This window comes from Siniperca chuatsi, linkage group LG10, assembly GCF_020085105.1.
Source record: "Siniperca chuatsi isolate FFG_IHB_CAS linkage group LG10, ASM2008510v1, whole genome shotgun sequence".
NCBI classification, from domain to species: Eukaryota; Metazoa; Chordata; class Actinopteri; order Centrarchiformes; family Sinipercidae; genus Siniperca; species Siniperca chuatsi.
The window spans coordinates 7,073,492-7,087,097 of NC_058051.1; the positions used below are offsets into that span (position 1 = coordinate 7,073,492).

The window sequence follows — 13,606 nt, forward strand, 5'->3', positions numbered from 1 at the left end:
CTCAGAAATTTAATTTAAATAACTAAAACTGGTCATAACATATATCATCATCAAAACATAAACCTATAGTATTATTACAGCATCTGGGAGAGTCCCGTGTTTCTTTGTTAAGTAACATTGAGGATGTTGTTTCACGAAAATTTTTAAATTGGAATACATTATGGGGAAAAACACTTCCAGAACCAGCAGCCCCTCACACTATGCAACTCTACATGTTTTTTTCTTCCTCAGATTGGGAACCACTGTCGCACTATATCATATTGTAGCACTATAACAGAATATTATCACTGAAATATAATTACTAACAATTGAAAAGAAAAAAACAGACAAAACTCAGCATTACTACTGTAGATTGCACTGATCTCCTACCTTTTAATATTAAGAAATCACAGCATTACATAGTGTTTAATCCCTGCCTTTCTGTGTATGTATATGTGTGTGTGTGTGTGTGTGTGTGTGTGTGTGTGTTTGTTTGTGTGTGTGCCCTCTTGCAGGCTCAGCAGCTACAGAAGAAAGATTCACAGCTGAAAGCGTTGGATGCCTTCTACAAGGAGCAGCTGGCACAACTGGATGAGAGGGTACAACATTTACACAAACACACAATCACACACAGACACTTACAAACACTTCATTAGAGGCTTTCACAGACTCTTAAAGTTGCACATACTGCACACACAAAACTATAGATGCGAACACACATACACAATGTCTACAGACTTGGACAGACTTAACTTGTACACACATGTATATAAAAACACCCCCAAACAAGCACACACACTATTGTACAATCACACAAATGCAGGCACAGAGACATTTAAATCTTGCATGCAAACACGCACATGCGCGTGTCCACGTGATTTGTGCATATTCACTCTGCCACTGCACTTTGAATGGACATAAATGGACATAAATGGTCTGTGTTGTAACTCTCATTATGGGAATTTTGCAACATGAATGGCATGAGCAGTCTGAGTCTGGTCCAACACACCTGCTGTAAAACTCTGCTGTAACAAGGCAAGGCGAGGCAAGTTTATTTGTATAGCACATTTCTACAACAGGGCAATTCCAAGTGCTTTAAATAAAATGTAAAAGCAACATAGGGTAATATAAAAAGACATTTAAATATAATTAAAGAGTTAAATAGAAAATAAAAACAAGATAATAACAAGTTGCAGTGTACGAAATTAATCATTATTTGATTTAATAAAAGGCAGCGCCAAACAGAAAAGTCTTCAGCCTTGATTTAAAAGAATTGAGAGTTTCAGCCAACCTGCAGTTTTCTGGGAGTTTGTTCCAGATATGTGGTGCATAAAAACTGAACACTGCTTCTCTCTGAGAGGTCTGAATGGTTCTTAATGTAGCAGAAATCAGAAATGTACTTTGGCCCTGAACCATTCAGTGCTTTATAAACCAACAGTAATATTTTGAAATAAATTATTTGACAGGCAGGAAGCCAGTGTAAAGACCTCAGAACTGGAGTGATGTGATCCACTTTCTCGGTCTTTGTGAGGACTCGAGCAGCAGCATTCTGAATCAGCTGCAGCTGTCTGATTGATTGTTTTAGACAGACCTATAAAGACACTGTTATAGTAGTCGAGTCGACTGAAGATAAATGCATGGACCAGTTTTTCCAAATCCTGCTGAGACATGTTTTTGTTATATTGTTAAGGTGGTAATAGGCTGACTTTGTAATTGTCTTAATGTGGCTATTGAAATTCAGGTCTGAGTCCACGACTACACCAAGATTTCTGGCTTGGTTTGTAATTTTTAACGTTACCGATTGAAACTGAGCACTGACTTTTAATCGTTCCTCCTTGGCTCCAAAAACAATTGACTTCAGTTTTATCTTTGTTTAATTGAAGAAAATTCTGGCACATCCAATGATTGATTTGCACTTACTCAGCGCGTGTATGGGATTATAGTCCCCTGGTGATATGGTTATGTAAATTAGTGTGTCGTCTGCATAATTATGGTCATTTATTTTGGTGTTTTCCATAATCTGAACCAGTGGGAGAATGTAGATGTTAAACAGAAGAGGTGCCATAATGGAGCCTTGTGGAACTCCACATGTAATTTTTGTCCACTCAGATGTGTAACTACCTATAGACACAAAGTAGTCCCTGTCCTTTAAGTAGGATTCTGTGCTAGAAAGTCCCAGCCAGTTTTCCAGTCAGTTTAGTAATATGTTGTGGTTGATCATGAGCAGTCTCAGTGCTCTTGTGTTGTCGAAAACCTGACTGGAAGACATCAAAACAGTTGTTTAATGCCAAGAAGTTGTTCAGCTGTTGAGAAACAGCTTTTTCAATGATTTTACTTAAAAACAGGATGTTTGATATGGGCCTATAATTGTTCATTAGTGACCTGTCTAAATTGTTCTTTTTTGTGGCTTGATGACTGCAGTTTTCAGGGCCTGTAGGAAGACACCTGAGTAACTCTCAAAAGAACTACTGTATGACAGTGACAATCACATTAACATGGTGGTTGGATACCATGCTCCCCCTTTTCTGTTTTCTTTATGTACTTCTTTCCAGAAACCTTTTCAGATGGGACACTTGTTGGTATTAGTACCATTGCACTACCCTTGAGGATTTTTTTACTATGTTTTTGTACAGTGCCAATGCATACAACCATATACATATACTACTATAAATATACTTTTGAATATACAAACATGTTTAAAGTACATTGAACTAGTTGCTACAGCTGAGACAGCACATACAGTACACACAAAAATCTGTAGGAAAAGCACTGCACAAGGTGTATCTGTAAATGTAATTCAAAAGGGAACTCAGATTTTAGTCAGCCTGAGCATCTCCAGAGAACCCTTACAAGCCCTTTCGTTCCCTTTCATCTGTCTGACATTTACCAGGCAGAAAAGGTGTGGGAGCTGTTGGTCTCGAGTTAAGTCTCAGCCTCACCAGGCGCCACACAAGAAGGACCTTTACATGGGCTCTCCAGGGGAAGGACTCCTCAAGTTCTCAGATGTAGAAGACCTTTACAGGACATTATGTGTAAAATCCAAGTATTATATTCTGTTTACCATGGCTAATTCAAGCCCGTCCTGAAGGGAGTGGTGGGAGCAGATGGAGTCAGACGGGGCAACCGTAAAATTGGAGTGACATCACTACAGTATAACAGTTGCCCCCCAGTGGTTCATCCGTTTGTAGCTGAGGGTAGACTTTTTACTCAATCACTCGCTCAGCCTTTAATTTATTCCCTTTTCTATTCATTTGTTTTGTCAATACTTCTAATATCTCACTTCTCAATATTTCTGATTTCTTTAATTTTGAAAATAATTTTTTTATTTTGAAAGTAAGAAAATCGCAAACCAAGTTTGGAATAAATATTTGATGGTTGGCCCACTAGGTAAAATAATTGTGAATTGAGTATTGCAGGTTATGTTTAGTGTCAGCCATAAGCTTCCATAAGCAGATAGTTCTTGGTTGCCACTGACTCAAGCAATAGGCTTTTTTTTTTTTTGGTTTGGTTTAATCTAAAGTTTGGGCTTTTTGAAAATAGGCATATCCAATCCTGTCCTGCTAACAAGACAACAAAAAAGAGGTCTTTCTTTCTTTCATTGTTTCTTTCTTTCCTCCATCTGTCCCTCCCGCTGTTCCTCCTTCCTTCTTTCCTTCCTTCCTCCCATGATTTTGTGGCTGTCTAGTTTAAATGACACACACAGGCTAACATTACCATAACACAAAATCTGTATTCTAATTACCATGCAGGCAGCCTAAATAAACATTTATTACCTCGATGAATAATCTCTATACACATTTTAAACACACACACAGGTCTTGGTGTCAGATGCCTGGCTATTTGTGTTAGTCTCATTAGTAACAGGTTGGGTTTGCAGAGGGAGTAGAAGACTGGCAGGCTGACATACGGATGGCACAAGCTGTGTTTGCTGTTGGGTTTAGGATGTTTGTAGACAGACCTCTATGTGTGGGTATGTGTGTGTGTGTGCGCAACAGAGAGACAGACAGAGAGAGATGCGTTTTGCATGCATGCTGTATATTCAGTTGCACGTGTACTGTATATGTAAATTGGGGGAATTTATGTGTCTATCTGCAGGCTCAGTGTGATTGCAGACTGCAGCAGAAGCCACATAATGCCTTTTAGTCTGTTTGACTGCTCAAAATGTTCTCAATGCTTGAGGTTTAGTTTTCTCAAACTGCTGAACTGAACCAAGATGAGTGAAGTCAAACTGAGTTAGGCTTGCGATAATGTTATCTCACCCTTTGCATTAACATATGTCCTGGTTTGGGATGTAACAAAAACCCCTGACGTAAAAAATTTGACAATATGCATTGGGAAGTTAAAAGAAAGGTTTGCAATTTTAGTTGTCTAATACCTGAAAAACAATCTGGATTGAACACATTTTTAATTATTCCTTTTCCTTGAAAAAATCTGGGTGTTTTTGGGGGAGGAAAGTGGTAAAAATAAAAGTGTTGATTGATTTTTAGAGGGTTAGACATTATTTTTGTAATATAAAGAAATATGTATCAAAATGCATTTGTTAAATACAGAATGATGTAGGTATTGTTCAGTCTCAGTACACATAAGTTCAAAAGTATCTCATATATGTGATAAATGTGATGGAAATTTGGCATTTATGTTTGGCATATATTAATTTAAGGAAGGTTACAGTCTCCTCCTCTCCTCATCCACAGAGATCGGATGTTTTCATCTGCCACTATTTTTAGTGCAAATTTGTGCAAATTGAAAATGCGCATAAAAACAGGTGAATGGAAACTCACCTACAGAAGATCTGAGACACCATGCCCAGTATGGGAGGCCAAACAATTCAATAGCCTGGCCAAGATAGGCACCACCTATCCAGCTGCCCTGCGCTATCCAGTCAAGCTGCGCCAACCAGAGGAAAATTCAGTGCTGTCCAATTGTACCGTTGTGCAAATGTCACGTTGGATTGCGGTACCATTCAGATGGGTCACACATGCCTGTGCACGCTGTCCAGTTGGGTCGTGCGCTGGTCCAGTTGTGGTTACCCTGATGGATTCCTCTTTCCTCTTTAAGCTGGTTAGGTCTGTCCCTTGCATGCAACTTTGACATGTTTTGTATGAAAACTCCCTCACAATATTAAGTAGTAGGTTACTTGCAAGTGTTATAGGTAAATGCAGTCAAGTATAAAAGTAGGATATTTGCTTTGAAATGTTGTGGAGTAAAAATAAAACAACCCTAAAGTGGAGATACTCATGGAGAGTAAGTACTTCAAAACAGTACTTGAGCAAAAATACTTACGTTACTTGTTTCCGCCCCTGCACACAAAATGTACAAAACATTGATCAAAGATGTGTTGATTTAAGATATGTGATGCATTTTTCAACACATTCACTATGTGTTTAGGAACAATAGCGCGCTACTTTCAACCTGGACATCGCAGCGCTGCCCAGTTTGGTCATGTAGTAAATATGTATATCTGCCTGCATTCTCCACCAATAAGTAGGAAATCTGCGTGTTTGGGAAACAGCAGCAGTTTAATTAACATTCTCCACCATTTAACATGTAGTTAAAATTTTGCTCAGTTTTACACTAAGCCGTTTCTCTTGATCAGTCAAGAGATAATGCACAAATTATGGGGGAACTAACCTGAAATAAGGTAGCAAGAGGTAAAATGGAACGGATATGTAAAGTGACTGAATGTAAGTTACAGAAAACAAAGCCAACGATCTTTCTTAATTTGTGGAAACACAGGAGACTGGATAAAACCTTAATATTGACCAGTGAAGTGTATTGCTCAGCAACTGAGAGGTTATTTGGGGAAGCATAAGTGAAATATTTACAATTCCATATCATGATTATTGAAGGGAGATTTCTAATCCTGACCTAATGCTAAATTACCTTTTAGTAACCTATTTGCATCAACCCAAATATAACACAGGAAAACTAATGTCTTCACCTGGTGGTTCAGATAGCCAGGGGACAAGTTGCGCTGGAAAGGAAGAGGGAGGCGCAGTTGATTTTCCTGTGTGAGCAGCTACGCATGTTTGGATAGAGTCCCATGCGCAGACCAACCAGTTATTCCTCTTGTGGAGCACAGAAGACTTCGGGCTTCTTCGGGCATTGTCGGTCCCGTGGTGCGACTCGGCTGGAGTCGGCTGTCTTTCTCAGCAGGCGGATAACATCAAGAACACCGATTTGGCTGGGTGTGCTGTAGCTGCGATGGCTTTCAGAGTTTGATAAACTCACAGTTCGTTCCGTTATAACTTTTGTTATGTTAGAATGCTGGATGTTGGCCTTCAACACGTTTTGTGCAGCTCGGGATTCAGTTGACCCTCCTGGACCTGCCCGGGGTCTGAAGAGAAGCATGGACTGCTGAGCCGGAGGAGACACATACAGGAAAGGGTAGAGGGTAAGAGAATAAACATTTGGGCTTTCTTTGTTTTATCAGTCTTCTGTCGAGGGGGCAGCGATGTGATGTCATTGGCACGTCACTCCCACCGATCTGTTCTGTCTTAATTACTTTCCTGTACTAATTTCTTCCTATAGAATCAATTGTTTTGTTACCAGTTTCATGCTTCCATGTTAAAACTCAAGTCTCATCAGTTGCTGAAAGACACTAAACACATTATATGAATAACAGGATATCATCTCTATGAATAATAAACTGGTAACCCAGGAAAATGTCATAAATGACAATCATGTTACATTTGTTATTATTTATACACATACATATGTCCCTATATAAGCATACATATAGCAAATGAGAAAGTAAAATAAAATCAAAATGTGACATTTGACATTCCATTCTTAAATTGTTTGGCCTCCGATATGCCCAGTACTATTCAATTGCGCTTTTCTACTGTTTTGACAATCCAGAGGTCTACTTGTTGGATAATCCATCTCCATCTTTCAATTTCTTACAAAATGTCAATACAAGAAAAGCAGTAGTAACATTTATATGTTATGTATTTATATCTTTTGTTAGTTTCACATGCACCTTTTACTGTCTGTCTTGCTCTCACACTCTCTCACACACACTCATGTCATTGTATAGTTTGAAACTGGTGGAAAAACAGCATACCGAAGAAGATAATAATCCTCCTCCAAGTCTGACACGTTGCTTGACATGCTGTCCCCAGATGGGCTTATTTAAGATGGCTTGCACACACACACACACACACACACACACACACACACACACACGCACACACACACACATACAGTATACACACGGGCACACACACATATATATTAACATATACAAACACACTGATAACATACTGTATGTGTTCCTGACGCGATGGATGGCCTTCTGATCAGAGTTTTTTTTAAATACTGTATTAAAAACTCCACTTTTCTGCTGTTTTGCACTTTCTTATGGAAATTCTTATGAAGACTGAGTCAAAGTGTTAACGTTTTTATCCTGTGAAAAGCTATCTGCTCAATATGCTGCAGCGAGGGCTTCGAATCTGCTTATTAGTTTAGCTTGTTAACAATATTTCCACTGAGGCTGCACCCATCTGGAGATGAAGATATGAGTTTCATAATAAGTTAACATTACTAAACATTGCAGTGTTCTGGGTTACATTCCAGTTGCCTCATTATTTTGCCTGAGCAAAAAAGTGCTTGTGTACATTCCTCAACAGTGGTAAACACTCAGTGAGATCCAACCAGCTACATTTAATAAGTACAAAGTGTCCAGATGAAGGAGCTGTTAGACAGAAAAATATGGTGATTGATTGTGACACAGAACTTCTAAAGGTGTGGGGATAAATGTTGTTGAAATGCTCTTATTTTGCATTTAACACATATCGCTTTTTGGCTGTAGAATGCGTGTTTTATATTGTATTTTACATGTCCTATAAATTTTAAGCTTTGAGAAGTTTCGGGTGCATGGGCTTAACCACATATGGGCAGATCAGATACCAATTAACTTGACTCCAATGCACTTTTCTCTTTCAAATACTTACTTTAAAATTGAACTAAAATCAAAAAAGTCATCCCGTTTTGCAGTCACAATAATCATCAAAGTGAGTTTTTAATTTATTAAAAATTATAATTTGTTAAATTCATTAAATTACCACCAATAACTAGTAAGTTGAAGGATTTGGAGTTCATTATAGAAGAGTTTGGCAAATTACTCCCTCTTGTGCAACATTAAAGAAGCCAGCACAATTATACACAGGCATTTATTTAAAAAGATAAAGCAAAAACACACAATATGAAGACTAACTCTGAATACACTAAACTATAGAACAAAGGGGGTGTGTGTGGGCTCAGGTCTGGGTGCGTGCAAAAAGGAATGTGTGTATGTTTATTTGTTCTGCCTCCATATGTTTTGCGTGCACAAGCATGAACCCACATGATCAGAAACAAAGGGACATGTGAAGATAGTTGTTACGTTACCCATCCGTGGAGGGAAAGAGAGGTGGCTTTGGTGCTGCTGTTAGCTGGCGGTCAGTCTATTGTAGACAAGCCAAGCTGGGAACAATTGTGGTTCCGTTGTAGAAGCGTCTTTTGCTGTGCAGTGTCCGCTTCGGAAGAAGCCGGTTGCTCCACCCGTGGTTTTTCTTACAGAGTTAACAGCTCGGCATTAACTTGCTTGGTGCTCCTGTTCCTGTGTGCGTTCAATGGTTCTCAGGATTGTGGGACAAAAGAGAATGCAATAATGAATGAAGTCATCTGTGGAGTTACCAACAATGGTAACTTTAGCTTACAAGCTAAGGACAGAAAGCATTTTGTTAGCAGTGATGTTCAAGAATGAAGACCACATCATTTAACATCTAAACCGACTTGTAGGCAAGTGTTTAAGCTGTTCAATGTTCTTTAGCTAACTAGGAAATAAGTTTTTGGCAAACTGATGTTAAAGGTGTACTTCTCCCCTGGTGGATCTTTGGTAACTTGTTCAACAAGCCAAGGTGTAACAAGATGTGTCCTAGCTTATAAGAAGGATACATGAGCTAGAAATCTAATGTGATTTGCAGTTCAAAGTCTGTGATTATTTTTTTGTTGTGTTGTATCCTACTGTCTCATAGAACAATGAAAGGTTACTGGTTGCTTCAAGCAGATACAATTTAAAGGAATTGTTCAAAATTTGGGAAAATACGCTTATTCACTTTCTTGCCAAGAGTTAGATTAGAAAATGGATACCTCTCAGCTACAGCCAGGAGATGGTTAGCTTGGCTTAGCACAAAGGCTGGTAGAAGGCGAAAGCAGCTAACCTGACTCTGTCAAAAGGTAAAAACATCCAAAGTGTAAAACCCGGGCGCAGTGACTGAAGTCTTGTCGTCACTGTGCAGAAGTCACTGCACCCAGCCAAGAAACAGTCTTCCACATTAGCCCTGTGAGACTACAAGTTCTCATTTTTACACTTCAGTTTTTGTAGTGACTAACAAATGAAACATAACATGTTAATTAGTGAGCTTTAGAGGGGCTGAAAGGCAGATTTTATTTTTTTTTTTTATCTTCGGACAGAGCCAGGCTAGCTGTTTCCCCCTGCCTCTAGTCTTTGTGCCAAGCTAAGATAACTGGCTGCTGGCTGAAGCTTCATATTTAAAAGACAAATATGAGAGTGATATCAATCTTTTCATCTGACTCTCAGCAAGAAAGCGACCAAGCATCTTTCCAAAAAGGTCAAACTATTCCTTTAAAATTAAGTTTTAAATTGCAATTTACTTGACGTTATGCATAGCAAAATTCAACATCATCTGGCTGGTATATGCACAGACAAGGGGCACTGTCATGGTTTTCTATTTCTCAAAAAAAGGTACAGGAGAAATTACAAAACAGATCATGTAATGAAAATTCAGTTTACCTACATAATCTACTGTCCCAGGTGCTGTGGGGCCAATCCTAACTCTCAAATATCTAAACAAGCTAAACCCCACTAGAATTTGATGCAGGTCTACACTAGAGTAAAAGAGTGGATACCAACATGCATGGCTGTCATCTATGTGTGCTGTAGGGTCCCAGCTATTGTTAACAGAGTTTTTAGTCAGAACAATTAACTGACTAGGTGTTCCATTAGTGACTTATGTGACCCCTCAATGGCTACTGTACAGGAGAAGAATATAAGACATACACACAAAAGAACAATGCTTAAGTAGATGGAAGCACATACATTTAAGCATCTAGGACATACAATATGACATACAGACATATCTCTCAAAACTCACACACATAACGTACACACACACAGGGGTCAATAGTGTGACACCATAGAAAATTATTTTGTGTTGTTCAGTGAATGCCGCTGCCACTGTCAGGTCAGACCAAAAGGTTAGATGAAGTGGGAGTGTGCGTGGGTTAAAAGACTGCTCCTTTTACAGTTGGATCAGAGAGCACTCTGTGTGTTTGTGTGTTTGAGAGTTTTTTGGTATCCACCTGTAGACCAATGTTTGTGATGTCTGCAAAAATTAGGCCTATTGCTGCTATGGCAAGTGTCTGTGTATTTTGTTATCTTGCAGTGCATACATGCTGTGTGTATTTATGTCATGGCACAATGCTCTATTCGGACCTATTGTAGCATGTGTGAAAGGCTCTATACTCTATCTATGTAGCTTACAAGTTGTGCTTTTTCCAATTCAGTATTACCTTTAACAAAATACATTGGTTTAATGAGCCAACAGCAATGGAAATAAACATTAAGAATAAATCTGCCTAATTACTTTTGAGCTTGCCATCAACTCCAGCGTTCTCCAAGCACAAAATTTAAGAAATGTATTTCCATAGCTGCAAGGGTAGCTGTAAACATGTGTAGACAGCTGGGGAGAATGGCTGCAATCAGTAGGGAAGAAGAAATCTGTTTGGATATTGATGGCTGATGACTGTAAAGTACAGCTGTTGCCACCTTTTCACAGCTAACAAGCTTGTTGACACTCTACATGTTGGCTGAGTTTTTCCTGGCTCTACGCAATTCTGTTAATATTTTGCAAGTTTTGATGGCCATGCCATATACATGGGTTTTCTCCTTGCTTTTATCCATAACCCTGGTCTAGCAATTATCCATTCTCTCAAAATATCAACCATACACCACTATCATTGTTGCCCTAGTATTTAGATGGAAAGCATGAGGAAATACAGAGAGAAACCTCAGTGCAGCCATGATGTTGGCAGCGTCTATTCTAGCTGAAGACTATTTATATATATTATTATATATTTATATTTATATACATTGACATAGCAGGAAAACTGACAAAAAGACAGATCAAAGGGCTTAGGCACTGAGCGAGTAAGAAAGTTCTAAAGGGTGGAGAGTGAGTGAACATAATGAACAGATAGGAGAAGAGTAATTAAGAGGCTGCAGGTGGCATAATAGTTGTGGTCAAAGCCCTGACAACTGAGTAACTCAGTAGCTGCACCAAACACTATCAATCAGTTGATACATGTTTTGTTGAATTTTGTAGATTTTGTCCTTGAGCAAGATACTTCAACCCCAATCTGCTCACTCATTGTAAGCTGACATAGATGAGAGCATCTATGATCCATTATTTCTAAAGTCCTCTTTTTCTTCCTCCTGCCATTAGTTGATTTGAATGTCCAGATTTATGCAAATATCAAAACGTTTTAAATAAAATTTTGCATGGTTCTCACTGAACAGCTATTTATTTAATTTATTTATACTATGTACAATATTAAACATACACGTTACTAGTTGATGTATTGTACCAGAGTTAGCTTAAAGCAAATTTTCATCTGCAGTCCCTTGGCAGGTCACAATTAAAACATATGCAGTGACAGAACACCACTAAAAAAACTAGACAAACAAGACTAGACACATACAACAAAGGTACACACAATAATACATCACATACACTATGTCAGCAACAAGTGTATGTCAGACAAATTAAAAGCAAGGAATATTTGTATACAAAGTAAAACCAATAAAATGCAGAGTCAGTGGTTATGGAGTTGAGTAGCTTTTAACAGATTTTTTTCAATGTGGCTTTAAAGCTACTGATAGATCTCCACCTCTTTGTTGTTTTGTAGGGTGTTCCACTGAGTTGTGGCTTTCACAGAGGATGCTGACTGCCCAAGTGTAGTGCCACAAAAGGGTATAGTACAATCTCTTGTAGAAGATATTCATAAGGTTTTTTTAGAGATCTCTGAACGAAAGTAAACAAAGTCACGTAATGGAGGAGGGGCTAAACCATTTAAAATTTTATACACAAGACACAAAATTGAGTATAATCTAAAAATCTTCAGAAGATGATGTTTAACATCACTGATATCCTACAGTGATGTTATTTAATTGGCTTTTTATCCATAATCTTTAAGGTTTAAGATTTATTTGCTTTCCGTAATGCTGAATCTCTAATCATCAATTTCCACAGATTTTCATTAAACCAGGGTATATTACCTTTATTCTTGATTTTTTCTTTTTGGACCCTCATAGTAAATCTTTCCCTTTGTTAATTCTGCAGGTGAATGTGTTACATCCATAAACCACATCATCAAATAAGTACATCATCCCATTTCAAACCAATAATTTCATTGTCAAATGTACCTTACTTACCTTTTAGGAAAAACATTTGTCTCTGCTGCAGTGTTTTTGGATCTGGTGTTAGTCAATTTCCTTGCAAATTCATTGAGATAACTCAGTAATCAAATTGTAACTTTTTGTTATTCTTTCTTCTTTATTATTAAATATCAGGCACTTTTGTAATCTGTCTTGGGCCTTAACTGATATAGGTGATATTTGTCTGTAATTGTATTTTTATATTTCTCTTTAAACTTATCCTCCCAATTGAAGTTGAAATCACGCACACAATTTTCATTGTGATTGCACTCTTTCAGGGTTTCTGTAAGTTGATCATAAAATGTGGGTGACACAGGAGTGGATTTTCACTCCTCTCCCATCCCACTCCCACAAACATACTCCTGTTCCGTCCCAATTCCGGAAGAATGACTCCCATCCCGTTCCCGATAAAACAATCCAAAAATAGCATTTATTCATATTAGAACTGCATATTTATATACAAAAACTGACATATAATTCCCAGCCCGCTCCCATTTACTTTTTTTCCTTTCCCGTCCCATCCCGTGATGAATAGTGAAATTGACTCCCATTCCGTGGGAATCCCATAGGAATCCCGTGACCGACAGGATTACCGAAAAAATGTCAGCCTCTAATTTATACACAGATCATAATGAATGACATTTGTTGGGAAAAGATTATTTTTAACCCAACATATTGGGTGTTAAGCACTTCAAACATTCACATTTAATGCCATTTTTCACAAATCAGCACCTCCCCTCCCCTTCTCAAAGTTCTGTCCCTTCCAAAACATTGCTATCCAGGCAACATAAATACATTAGCGGGAACTGACAGTTGAAATGTTTTAGATTAAGAGATAGTTAGTTGGCCTGTTAAGATACCTGCAGACCAGCAGCAGTATATTATTTACTAGATCATTATTCCAGATGTTGATCAAGCTCACTCTGCTGAGGGAGAAGCCAAGTTCAGAAAGTTCCCAGTCACTCACCTTGGACTTACTCAGATAGTGCTCAACACAGGAGTCTTGCGATACTCCAGCAGTAACTGGTACCAGGTTCAGTTAAACATGCTAATCTCTGCTCTGTGGGTCCAGTGGTCTGTTTGCATAAAGTGGCCCGTACATGGTGCAGAACAGAGGAATAGATT

At 38.4% G+C, this 13,606-nt stretch overlaps 1 protein-coding gene across 3 annotated transcripts in view; it reads left to right on the forward strand.

The window, feature by feature from the left end:
* Nucleotides 1-13,606, forward strand: part of LOC122883489 (MICOS complex subunit mic25a-like) — a 112,840-nt gene that overhangs the window by 44,558 nt on the left and 54,676 nt on the right. For all 3 annotated transcript variants that reach the window (XM_044212247.1, XM_044212249.1, XM_044212248.1), the window contains exon 5: nucleotides 495-578. In XM_044212247.1, coding sequence (XP_044068182.1) covers nucleotides 495-578 — 84 coding nt within the window. The remainder of the gene's footprint in view (nucleotides 1-494; nucleotides 579-13,606) is intronic.